Raw genomic sequence first — 13,570 nt, forward strand, 5'->3', positions numbered from 1 at the left:
CATCGTTGATAGAGATGAGTGAGTATACTCGCTAAGGCACATTACTCGAGCGAGTAGTGCCTTAGCCGAGTATCTCCCCGCTCGTCTTTAAAGATTCGGGCGCTGGCGCGGGTGACAGGTGAGTTGCGCGGGGAGAGAGGGAGAGAGATATCCCCTTCGTTCCTCTCCGCTCTCCCCCGCCGCTCCCCGCCCGCCGCCGGAATCTTCAGAGACGAGCGGGGAGATACTCGGCTAAGGCACTACTCGCTCGAGTAATGTGCCTTAGCGAGTATACTCGCTCATCTCTAGTCGTTGAGTGTTAAAGCCAGAACGTTTTATGTAAAAGTTACAATAAATACGAGGCATCGGTTAATAAACACAAGCTTGCAACCCGCATTGTCTTGCGATTTCCTACACCATTCATTTTTTTCTTTAGTTGTAGTTCCACAACAGCTGGCGAACTATTTAATGGGGGAAATGTGGTACTAAAATGTGTTACACTCCCCTCCGTGACCTGTGCGAGTCGTGGCTCTGCAGTTCCCATGATATTGATTACATGATACTATTTGCAACAATGTAGAAAAGCTATTTCTAGCTAAATAGTGACTTTAGGCTGTAAATACCTGCAGGTATCGGCTGCTATAGGCCGTCTGTCACACAGCACAGACAATTATATCTGGGAAATCTACTTCCCAAGAGCTATTGATTCCCAGCCAGCGGGTCTATTGATCACACTCGGCCGGCACAAGCTGCATGGAGGAAAGAATATGCAGTACAGAATGAATGGACTCCCACAGACTGAGGTCTGCTGGAAATGCTGGACAAGTTTTCTAGTAGTCTAGAAAGTCTGCTGTCTCACCGATCTTGAGCAAGTCAGATCATGAAAAGTAGCATTATTATTAACCCTTTCCAATCCAATTTGTATCCTGGTTTTCCTAGGGGGCTTACTCCTCTTCTGCCGTTATACAATGGCGCTATATGCTGGCTAAAGCCAGTACTGCATGAGGCGACACGTTGGATAAGCTCCGACAGCAGAGAGGCTGGCAATATACAGTAAGAGAACCCCGACGGATATCTTCCAACATCGGAGCTGTACAGCCTTAAATCATAATGACTTCAGAGGTCAGACAGTGGATTGGAAAGTGTTAATAATTATCGTCTTCATTGTAAGACTTGTCAAGTCAGCTAAGGTTGGACTCCCGGAGATAGGATTTCTTCAGAGTTCACAATTTTTGTTTCATCGTTCTTCTCCATGGATGAGAAGAGGTCTCCTTAAAGCTGTTGTCTGCGTTGAACAGCCTCTTCTTGTTAAGCATAGACCTCCAGTGACTACCCTCTGGGACTACTATATAGCTGCTATATAGCCAGGGCAGCTGAAGTCACATAATGGACAAGCCTCAAGTGGACTCCAAAGCAAGAGTGACTTGTTTGGTTTTTGCCAAGGAAAGGTCACTCCTGTTTGATCAGTGAAGGTCCAACCCCTTGGAACAACCAAATCTTCAGGGCGAAGAGGCCGTGGCACTCCCCCCTTCATTGTTTATCGAGATACAGCGGTGCTATGCATAGGAGGGGCTAGTACTGTGCCCTATCTCATATGCTAATCAGTGGCCACCCTGGGGCGCAGACCTCCAGCAGCAGACCTGCCGTGAGCTGCCGTACAGCCACGGACAGCGTACGACCCTGTATTAATCACTATGGCAAGACACCCCTCAGACACACAGACTGCATGGAAAAAAAACATGCTATTTCAATGCGATTCACGAACGAGATTCACCCATTCAAGTCAATGGGAATACGGAAAAAAACAAATTGGGTCTATTTTAGTTTTTTTTTTTTTGCATACCTGAAAAACGGATACACAGACTGCATACTTATGACACACGGATCTGCACACGGATGGGAAAATGTTTTTCGTGGATGGATTGCAATTATTTGCAAACATGCACTGAGCCTCACATGCGCCATACACAAGCCAGATTTGAAGTAGGGAAAGCCGACTGACAACTCTATTAAGAGCTGTAATAGTGGATATGGTTGTCGGCTTTCCCATAGACCTTCATAGCCAGGACACTGTAATTTTAGACGTATTGACAGGCAAGGATGACGGGGTATTTATTGATACCCCAACCCTAAACAATAAGGTTATTCTTCAATTCTTAAGCTGTACTTGGCATGTTTATTGGAATCTACACCTCACCACTTATAAAGTAGCATTTTCAGGCTCCATGATAGTAAATGTGTGACTATTTTATACACTGTTTTATGTGTATTTTGTGCAGCGGACAATAAAAACTCTTGCCCATGCATTCAGGGTCTTTTCTCATGCAGGCAGTAATGGATGGAGGATGCAGGACCATCCGGCAGATAAATATAATAGAGGTTTGCACGCTCTTTACATGATAAGAAGGCAGATGAGAGAGACTGGAGCGGCTGCTTTCTCCCATTGCACAACTCCATGCCTGGCCCACTTGCCCCTTGCTGGAAAGATTGATGGCTTTGAGGGTGACCTTGGCTAGGAGCAGGAGCCGGTGATGTATGTACCAGGCTCTCTCTGCTAAATGGGCCCAGATTTGTAGTGCTAATATTCATGGGGACGCAGGCCCAAACTCACTGCGGCTATAAATCAGCGGCCACTTTAGGTGTCACTGCTGGTTTATATTCGGCTACTGTCGAAAAATCACTCTAGGTTCAAACCTCCGGCATCATCTGTACATCTGGAAGAATTTGGTATCTTGCCTTATTTTCTTACCCGTGGAGGAACCTGACTGAGACCATCAAGTGAACACGGCTTAACAGCTTCACTGCCAGAGAGGTCAACAATGCATTACCGGCTCTTGGCAAGTCTCGGGCTGGCGATGCGCCGCTGACGAAACAGTCATGTTATAGTACATAGGGGGGGAGTTATGGGTTCCTAGCCATTACTGGAGGCGGATAGAATAGGAAGATGGAGGGGTGGACTTTTATATAAGAAGCTACTGTAGGATTTCATCACTTTTCAGGGACTTGTCTTTATTCTTAGGATCGTTTGTGCATGAATACTATTGTTCTCTGTTATCGGTTTTAGTCTTTGACTCATTCTATTTTGATGATGGAGCAAACAACAAATTTCCTTCTAAATCCATTATTATAATACCTGTGCAGATTATGACTGCTTGCAGTCTGTGAATGGCGTTCTCATAGGTAATGTCACACTGACTTTATTGCACGTTGGGATGATTCCATTTGCAGAGTACAGGCTGCCATAAACTGCATTTGTATCCTTCTATAAGGGCCTGCAGAGGAAGCTGATGACTAGCCTGTTCCATAAGGTTAGGTCTACATGGTAGCTTTGCTCACACAACATGACGATCGCAGTGCATCACATCTGGGGTTGCGTTGCGACATTACATGATCACGTCACAACGGTCACAAAAAATGCCAAATTGTTGGACTTTTGGTTGCAAATCGCACGTGACTATGCCATCATACATTGCAATGCAAGTCCCGTGTGACTGTGATTTGCCTGCGACCTGCCAGAAAGGAGTCAGTCCCATTGTAGGAGAAATGCTTAGCCCAACACTACTTTTCTAGCAATGCAATTCCATAACTAAAACTGTCACTAGGGGGAGCAAAGGAGTGTATTAAAGACACAGGGGCAGATCTAATTAAGAGATTACTCCAGAAAACTGGTGTAGAAAAGGGTTATCCCAAGATTGACTGTGGATAACTGGTAAAGTCTATCAGATGCGTTCCGGGATGATGCACTCAATACACTAAGCTGATTTCTGCTGGAAGCAGACAACTCCATTCCCACTGCTGTGGCCATGCTTGGAATTACAGGCAAAGTTTGCACTGAAGTGAATGGCCTGCAATACCAAGCCTGACCACTGCATTGAGAACAGAGCTGTCCGCTACCTGCAGAAATCAGCTCAGTGTATTGAGTGCAGATCATCGGGGATCCTGGACTATGGATCCCAGCTAATTAACAGCTATAGCTTACAACTGGAGAACCCCTTTAATGCATTTGGTGCACTTCATACCAGCACAGTCTTCACATGGACAAGCATATAAAACGTCGGTCTAAGTAAATCTGTCTCAAAATGTATTGAGTTCGATGAGGTGGCTCTAGGCAACTATCGATCTATGATTTCATTCCACGCCGGTGTAAAAGAAAGGTGAACAGAAGCATTGTAATAAAACATAAAAATGACCGTCGACCCCCAACAAGATCTCTTGTGGACTTTTTGAATTGAAGTAACTTTTTGAAATCTGTTATGTTGAGTATAAGGACATGATTAAATGTAGTGATAGAAAACGGTGCGAGGTTTATATGTGAAGCCTGCAAGCAGGAACATTTCTGCTACTATGTAACCTTCCAAGCCTGGTCAACTCACAGCTTCCCATCATCCCTCTGGCTGTGGTATTAAATGAAATGCATTTACTTCTTCTCTGCAGGAATCTCCGGTGAGAAGGTCGAGATTGACCCAGTGACAAATCAGAAGACTAGCACAAAATTTTGGATTAAGCAGAAGCCGATCTCCATTGATTCAGACTTGCTTTGTGCGTGTGACCTTGCAGAAGAAAAAAGTCCAAGTAAGTGACGGATATCAGCGGATCATCATACAAGAATGCAACAACACACGTGTATACTTGTATGATGAGGTTAATAACCTGGGATTAGGATTCTCAATCCCAAATCTAGGGGAGTGGGCTCTGTCGCAATGCTATCGCTATGCTCAGCACCCTTAGGGCATATTCACATGGTATAATCCGCATCAGAAAAATGCTACATGAATTTGTAAAATGCTAAAGGCGTTTTGGAGGATTTTTACCGCAGATGTGCATTTACAGGTACTGCGGATCAGTCCGATTGAATGGGGCCGATCCGCATACGATTGTGGATGTGCCGACACGAGTTCCATGTCAAGTAGGGACTCGTCACTACTATTTTTTTTCCCCATAATGCAGATTTCAAAAGCCATGTGCAGAAAAAGGCACCTCATAAGCTTTATATGAATGGCGCTTTTATGCGACATGGAAACCACATAACTTTCCGACGGGTGAACAAGTTTGGGTGCGTTCTCACGGGCAAACTTCTGTCGCAGATTCCAATAGAAGCCTTTTTAAAAATCTGCACTTTATGAACTAATGTGAATCTTCATTAAAAACAATGTGATGCCGCTTTTATGTGTAATTCCCGTTACGTCCGTCCTGGACTGCCAACAAAAACCTGGTACGAGCGCAGACAGTCCGGACGTGAAAACTAGCTATACGGGTGGCTAGACGCAGGATGAACAGAAAAGTGAGGAAACTGACAGAGTGGGGCACTCAGAACCTTTCAGACTGAACCTACCTCGTGACGGAGCACTCGTCCCGAAAGGGACGACCCCACTTCCATAAGGACTGACAGGGGGTCCGAGGGGAACCAGAGTGCTGGCAACCAAGGAACAAGACAGAGACAGACAATATGGCCACCTGCACACAGCCAGGTCGGATCCCGCTGCGAGAATTCTTGCAGCGGGATGCGACCCATGCCCCGGTATTGAGCTTATACTCACCTGTTCAACGTCTTCTCTCTCTGCACTGTGATGTACCGGCTAGCGCACAGCCGCACGTGCATAGTGCAGATCCGGCACGTCACCAGTGACATTTCTGTGCAGGCCTCTGCAAGGCTCGCACAGAAATAGGACATGCCATGATTTGTTTACCATGCGAGTTTTCATGCGGTCAAATCGCGTCTTTCTGCATAGGATTGCATTATCTAATGCAATCCTATGGCAGCATGCATGGGTTGAAATTCTACGGGAAATCCCGCCGCGGAATTTCTGCCTGTGTGCAGGAGGCCTAACTAGAATACCAGACAAACAACAGATACAAAAACAGGGAACAAACCCGATCACAGGCGTCAGACACACAGGAGCTCTGAGCAGGCTGACTGCTCAGGAAACACTGAAAATAACCAGCAACTGCTAGCCAGGAAGAGCTGGATTATATAGGGAAGAGGAAGAATCCGATTGGCTCACAGAAATGTCAATCATTATTAACCTGGACTAGTACACACAGGAGATGTTAACCCTAACTAATCAGGATAGAATCCACAGAAACGAAGGTGTCCTGGCAAATACTTGACCGTGTGCTGACTGTCACGTGACAATTCCATGACGAAAGCCATTGAAAATACACCGTATGAACAAGTTTTAAATTTCACATCTGCATTATCACTTCCATTTTTTTTCAACATAGGAATAGAAAAAACAGAACGAGTGCCGAATTCGTCACATGACGAACAAAAACCGAGCCCGACCGAACCCTTTGACTTAAAATGAGTGCCTTGGCTTCTGTAATTTTACCATTAAAAATAACACTGCACGCTGCTCAGTTTTTTCCAGAAAATGTGACAAAGGCTATGAACGGCGTCTTCAAGGCGGATGTGAACTAAGCCGTAGGGTGATCCTAAAACGAAACGCATGAATGACAGTCGTTCAATGAATGGCTGCAGAGTGAGTTGGAGATCTCTTCCAGACGTCCATCTCCATTGACTGTGAACAGGCAGTCATTCTTAAATAAATGACTCCTGTTTACTCCGAGAGAGAAGTTTCTCATTAGTCACTTCGTTTCAGTGAGCTAAAATGAAGCGACTAATGAGCTTATTTCTCGCTGGGTACCCTGTTGGGTCCTGCTTTTACATTAGACGACTATCTATCAAAATCGCTCATTTGACCGATTTTTCCACCCAATAGTTGGCCCTTGTAACAGCCAAACACACGTCTCCATAGTTTTGCTCCACTCCCTTCCCACAGCATACAGTCACAAAGAGAGAACCTGCAGCTGCATCCCCCTCCTCTCATTACACAAGATAGTTGTTATGAGGGTAAAGGAGGCTTCTGACATTTACAGTGCACATGCAGGGAAACAGGAATACAGACTTCTCAAAGGTGAGAAAGCGGCCACTTTTCCATCGTAACGTATACTACATCATTTCATAAACCCATGTGTACTACCGACTTGTGCAAAACCAAACATGATATAATACAACGGAGCCACATGAACAATGACACAGCCGCTTTTGGGGGTTATTACACTTACTTACTCCAAGAAACCCCATTAACTTTGTTGCTTCCTTCAGTCTCTTCCCTGTTTCTTCTCGCTAAGGAGGGGGGTCACCGTCTCCACAAGTTTTGAGTGCGATTCTTATCAGTCTGTGATATATGTCTCCCTGCATGGCTTACATCAAAAAAATGATTCCTGGGGTCCTCCTTGAATGAATTATGAGGGAGAAGCAGAGGATTGGGAATAGATAAGAGCCCGAGACTTGTGCAATATATCCTCTTTTCTGTGTTTTATCTCTGGTAACACAAGCTCAGCCTATCTAGTGCAGGAAGATATTATAAATTGTACTTATGCACGCAGGCAGAGCAGGGTCAAGTGTATGGCTGTCAGAATGAAGATGTCAGCCCGCTAAGAGATGGCTGCTAGCTTCCGCCATCGGAACTCTTTTCTATTCCGCTCATATGGCGGCCACATTGGTTTCACCTTCTCTCCCAAGGTCACCGGCGCTCCCAGACAGATACCTCGCCATTTCGATTATGCGTTTGAACCTTATTATTTTGCCGTAACCTTGAAAAATGGGGTCTTTATTACCTTGCAAACTCAAGCCCTAGCAAAAGGCGCCCCGGCCAATTTAATATCCGCACAGGTAGGTTGGTATTTCGATACATGATGTACAATAGGGGGGTGTGCATATATTCATGCCTTCCCTGCATTTACTCATCCTTAATATCAGAGCGCACGTATCTCGTCATAGTCCGCAGAGACAGTATAAGGATAGGAGTCGTTGAGAGTATATGGCGATAATGTGATTGTATCAGTCTACCGACCCCGGAATGACTGGTGTTGAAACATTAGCCTTCTAAACTCACACTATTATGTGCCCTACCAGTTTCTCTCTCCTGAGTAAATCAATCAGCATTTTCAGTGATTCCCTCTGTGAAGCTGACAGGCAGGGCTATCTGCCTTGGAAATAGAGTGGAATTGAAAGTGCTACATAATGACTTTATTTCCCAAAAAAGATGGCCTAGCGTTAAAGGTTTTATCTAACAGCCCGGCTACCGAGACCTTTCAATTACGTCACCGCAGCGCCGGGCCATGCAGATATATAATGCGGCTTCAAACCTGACGGAGAGTGAACCATATATATTCTGTGGCAGATCAGACAAAGCTTTTATCTTGGCCTAAATCTATTCATACTGTCACCCTGCCGCCGGAAGGTAAAGATGGAGGAAAATGCCGAGCGTATGGAGGCAGAGGTGGCTGCATTACCGGATATTACCATAGGATTAGGATTAATTATTCAGAAGAAATTAGCACATAATCTTCTAAGGAGACATCGGTCTTAAAGCCGTTCCAAGGAGCCCCGTAGATTGCAGTTGGAAGTGATGAATTAAGTTTTATTTTTCAAACACTTTCTTGCTCTTTAAAGGTGCACTAACTTTTCTGACAACTTATGCTAATGTAATTAGCCTGTGTGTAACTCATTAAAGGGGATTGTCTGGTTGGGAACTACTGATGGCCTATCAGCAGGATAGGCCATCGCTAATAGATCGGTGGGGGTCTGCCACCCGGAACTCCTGCCGATCGGCTGTTTGCTGGACCTGTGTGCTTGTGCACTGAGCTGATTTCCGCAGGAAGCGAACAACTCCGTACCCACTGCCGTGGCCAGGCTTGGTATTGCAGGCGAATGTCCCATTCACTTCACTGCAAGCTGGGCTCAATGCACAAGCACGCAGGCCCAGCGAACAGCTGATTGGCAGGGGTGCCTGGCAACTGACTCCTTTCAACCTGCTATGCTATTATCAACCTATTTTGCTGATAGGCCATTAATCCGATACAACTGGACACCCCCTTTAATCTTGTAATATATTTTGGTTAAAAATGTTATTGTTTTACGACTGTAAATCAAGTCTGAAGTGGCTGCCACTAGGGGTCCCCCTTTCAGTTTCTCAGCAATTCGCTGTTGTTAAGTACTGAGCTTCTGTAGTAGCTGGGATGCTGTGGGGAGGGGCTAACTTGGCGGGCTTCTTCTTTGCACTCACAGGCTGCCGGATCTGCAGACTGTGTGTGTGTGTGTATCATCCTGAGATGGTAGAGGGGTGGGCATTCAGATATTGCTTTCATGTTGATTTAACCAAAGACAGAGCAATTCAGTATTGGAAGTGAGGGAAAAGAAGTACAGGACAGTGAACTACTGATAGAATGCTAGGCTTCTTACACGCCCCTTGCCTGAAAGTGGATTGCAAACAGCAGAACAACATAAAAATGGGGAAGACCATTGGAAAATCAGAACTTATAAATATGAAAAAGGGTGCAAGCAGTAGTAGGTAGGGAGAACCTGTTGAAAACATAAGGTATGCTTTAACTTGGATGTCCTGCTACTAATCTGTGCACTGCAGCATTCTACCTATCTGACAGAGACCTACATGCTTGATGAGTGTGTGGAAAGCCGGGTGTCCTGTGGGCCTTGTAATTTCCTCCATTGGGGTTCACAAATTACAGATTTCCTGGATTTTCTGCAGCCAAAAATCCGTTCCAGCTGGTGTGGATTTTGATGCGGATTTCACACTCTGAAAGAGTGAAATCCGTAGTGAAAATTTGTAGCATAAATTGTCAGGCTGCTCATTTAACTCCTTAGTAACCAGCCTAATATGTGCCTTAAAGGTATTGTACCAGAATATCAAGTTATCTCCTGTCTACAGGATAGAGAATAACTTTCTGATTAGTGTGGGTCTCTGCTGAGACCCCCACTGGTCTCAAGATCGGAGATTCTGTGTCCGCTGTCCTCCTACTGTGTACTTGCTGCACCCCTTGCAATGAGGAGGAGACTGAATGGAGCACTGGTTGTGCACCATTGCTCCATTCACTTTCAATGGGACTATTGAGTACCCAAGTGACAAACCGCTCGAGTGTTTCCGTTGCTCCCATTGAAATGAATGGAGCACTGAGTGCTCAGAGATTTTTTGAAGGCAAACCAAACAAAAATAGCAATTCTGGCATTACCTTTTAAAATTATTTTTACGGTGTTCATCATGTGACGTAAATGACCAAATATTTTCATCGTTTGGGTCTTTATAAATGCGGTAATATCTATTATGAGTTTTACATTTTTTTTATTTTCTCCATTTAAAACCGGTTTTGTGGAGAATTTTTATTATTGACTGAATTGGTTTTCCTTTAAAATAAACTTTTTGATGTTATGTTTAAGTCCTTGAAGGAGATTTGAAGATGTGATCGCTAGGACAGTACACTGCATTACTTATGTAGTGCCTTCTACTAAGCCTATTACAACAGCCAATTAGACTCCCTGGGAGGCGGGGTCTAGTAGGCTCAGTTAGGGCTCCTGCACACAGATGTATTTGCATTGCGGAGTCCGTGGCGGGCGGCTGCCTCTGGACTCTGCAGCAAATACCGCTCCATAACATTCAATGGCAAAACTCCATTTCATCTCCATGAGCAGAAACGGATTGCGATTTTTCGCTCGCAGAGAAGAAATCGCAGCATGCTGCGGTTTTGTGCGGGTTACGCACGGCTGGCTTCTATTGAAGTCAGTGGAAGCCATCCATCCTGTGGCACTTCTGCAGTGAGCACTGCGGGATATACATCACCCCCCAGCGCCGGTGGATACTGTACATGTGCGAATGAGTGCCGGCGGGCACATCCGCAGCGCTCGCAGAAGACGCTGGACAGGTATGCAGGGGGCACCGGGTCGAAGCCCCTCCCCTTTTCATATGCTTACAAGCTGTAGTTGCTATTGCTTGTGGCATGTAAGGGGTTGAACTGCCAGGATCTGAGATTTCTCCATTACTAGCAGATAGAGCAGGACCCTAGTCAGCCAAGCCACCTCGTTAAAAAGATGTATGCGCAGGTTTAAAGCCCAAAAGCCCATTAGTGCCCGCAGTAAATAAGCGTATTGGTGGTCACTAAGAGGGTAAAGTCTACGCAGAATGTGGACAGTATTTCTTTAAATACCATCTTCAATACTTGTGTGAACATACCCCTAGGCCATGTTCACATGGAGCACATCTGTGTGGATTCTCTGTACGGGAAATCCACAACATTTAGAGTCGCAGCGAAGTGGATGACATTTTCAAAAAATCTGCAATAAATCAGTATGGAAATTTACTTGCAGTGCAGAGTTTAAGTAGTATGCCCAGTTTAACAGCAGATTTGATGCAGAAAACTTGCAGATTTGGAGAGCAGATTTCTGTAGCAAATTTCCCATGCTGAAAATAACCTGCAGCAAAATCCACAACAGTAATCTTCAACTTTTCCCCTCTGTCAAATCTACCGAAATGTGAACAGTGCCTTAGGGTACCTTCACACTTAGTGATTAGCTGCAGATGTTCTGCAACTGATAAATCCACAGCACCGTTATGATATGTCCACTTGGGGGCGGAGTTTGCTGTGTAAGGTCCACAGCGGACATTGCACAACAGATCCACAGCGCAAAATCCACAACAAAAACGGCAGCGTTTGGGGTGGATTTTTACACGCTTTTTGATGTGGAATTCGCGCCCTCATTGGAAGAGGTGGAATCCGCACCAAAAATCTAGTACTTTTATTGACATGCTGTGGATTTCATTTCCGCACCGCATGTCAATTTCCGAAGAGTGAGGACGACATTTTGAAAATCTCCTTCACTTAGTTCTACTACCGATGCTTCAGATTTTTCATATAGAAAGACTGCATGGAAAATCTGCGACAAGTCCACCCCTTGGAGACATACCCTTAGGTGGTATGGTCACACTTTTCCAATCCGCAGTGGCAAATCCCCACCAAAGGGTGCAGATTTTGATGCGGATTCACTGCGGATTTTCCACCTTCATTGGAAGAAGTGAAAATCCACTGTGAAAATCCGCAGCCTAAATTGACATGCTTTAGATTTAAATTGCTCAGCGCAGGTCAGTATACGCTTTTCTCCACGGCGTGTGAACGGGTTTGCTAAAATCCGATTTACAAGACTTGGATTGCAAATGCAGCTAATTTTGCTGTGGAAAATCCACAGCATTTCGGACCCAAGATATAGGTAGAATCTAGAATAAATTTATTTTTCCAGCCATTTTCTTCCTTTAGTATTGGGGTAGATTGTTGTACAACGAAGTTTGCTCCACTTAATAGATTGGTTTTCATTTTTTTTAGAAACGTCTCCTTTTAGACCGTTCTTGGTACGGTGAAAGAAATCAGACTAAAGTGTCTTATTGATAGACATCAAGCTTTGTGTAGTGTACAGACGGTATTGCCTATCCCATCCAGTTACTACTCTGCATTTCCGCACGGCTGATCAGAGGGAGGTAGCAAGAAGATTGATGAAGATGGTGGTTTCTGGGGCTCCTGCCTCTGTCTGTGCCTCGAAGGTGGGGGCTTGGAAGCTTTGTTCTGTAGGGACCCTTTCATTTCTTCTCTCTTCCTTAACCTCTAACCTGGGCCTTCTGTCGGTAGCTGTCACTGGGTTTGACAGGTTGATTGATGTCTCTTGCCATGGAAGTGTCTCTGTGCCATTCATTGCACACACTCCTATATGTACGCATTTCAACGCGTAGTGAGACCCAAGCGATGCATGGCCACACAGATGTGTATCATACATGGACGGAAAATAGCTTCCCCGACAAAACTACGCAAGCAATAATATAGCAGCAGATTGAAAGCCGGAGACGGTTTGCACTATTTTGTCCTCGTACCAAGAGCGTTATTAACCCCATATTTGCTAATCAGTTTTCAAAATGCGACTGTTCGAGCAGTTAATACACTGAGGGGGGCCAAGTTGGTCATAATGTGACGGCAATGTTAGATTAACTCAACGCACGTTTGGAGAATGTCCAAATAAATAATGAGAGAGAAGAAGGAAAATGTGTTGTGGTATCCTGAACAAGGAAGCCAAATTGCAAAATTGAAGCTAGCCGAGCAGCAAATCATCAGTAAAACCCAAGCCTGAAGGTTTCCTGCAGCTTTAACCAATATTTACAAAGTGAACTGAAATAAAAGCTAGAGGCAAACGGCAAAGTTTACATTTTGGCTGTATTTAAGTTCAGTTTCCCACTCCTTTTCCCAACTCCTACTATTTAGACTTGATATAAGCAGTGCTTTGCTGATAGCTTACACTATAACTCATTGGGCTGCCTAACATTGATACCTCACTAAAGAGCATCTCTGAAGGGTTATAGGGTCATTCCCAACTGATAGTCATGGCATATCGCTAGAATATGCAGTCACTTTATGATCACTGGAAGTGCAACCTCTAGGACCCCCAAATACCCTGAGGGTGAAGGAGCCGCAATACCTATTTTGCACTGTGTAATGCCCAAAGTTTTTCTTGCTCTTTAGGGAACTGCGCCACTTGAATGGGGCCATGCTGCAAGGTGGCTGGGGCAGGGAAAACAGTTAAGGGGCCACAGCGTGTCCCACAGGGTGCTTCATTCTGTTAGCTTGCCAGAACTCTATAAGAAAGACTACTAACATCTAGACATATTGTCACTGGAATCTTAAAGCGTACCTAAGTTTTCAACAAGTTTTCTAAAATACACCAAGTTCTCCCTACACTCTCATTTGCTGCAGTTTGCAC

At 44.9% G+C, this 13,570-nt stretch overlaps 1 protein-coding gene across 2 annotated transcripts in view; it reads left to right on the plus strand.

Annotated features, from left to right (window-relative positions):
* The window catches only part of MAPKAP1 (MAPK associated protein 1), a 168,784-nt gene that overhangs the window by 136,789 nt on the left and 18,425 nt on the right, over positions 1 to 13,570 (plus strand). For both annotated transcript variants that reach the window (XM_066580758.1, XM_066580759.1), the window contains exon 10: positions 4,414 to 4,551. In XM_066580758.1, coding sequence (XP_066436855.1) covers positions 4,414 to 4,551 — 138 coding nt within the window. The remainder of the gene's footprint in view (positions 1 to 4,413; positions 4,552 to 13,570) is intronic.

This window comes from Eleutherodactylus coqui, chromosome 10 (genome assembly GCF_035609145.1).
Source record: "Eleutherodactylus coqui strain aEleCoq1 chromosome 10, aEleCoq1.hap1, whole genome shotgun sequence".
Classification (NCBI taxonomy): domain Eukaryota; kingdom Metazoa; phylum Chordata; class Amphibia; order Anura; family Eleutherodactylidae; genus Eleutherodactylus; species Eleutherodactylus coqui.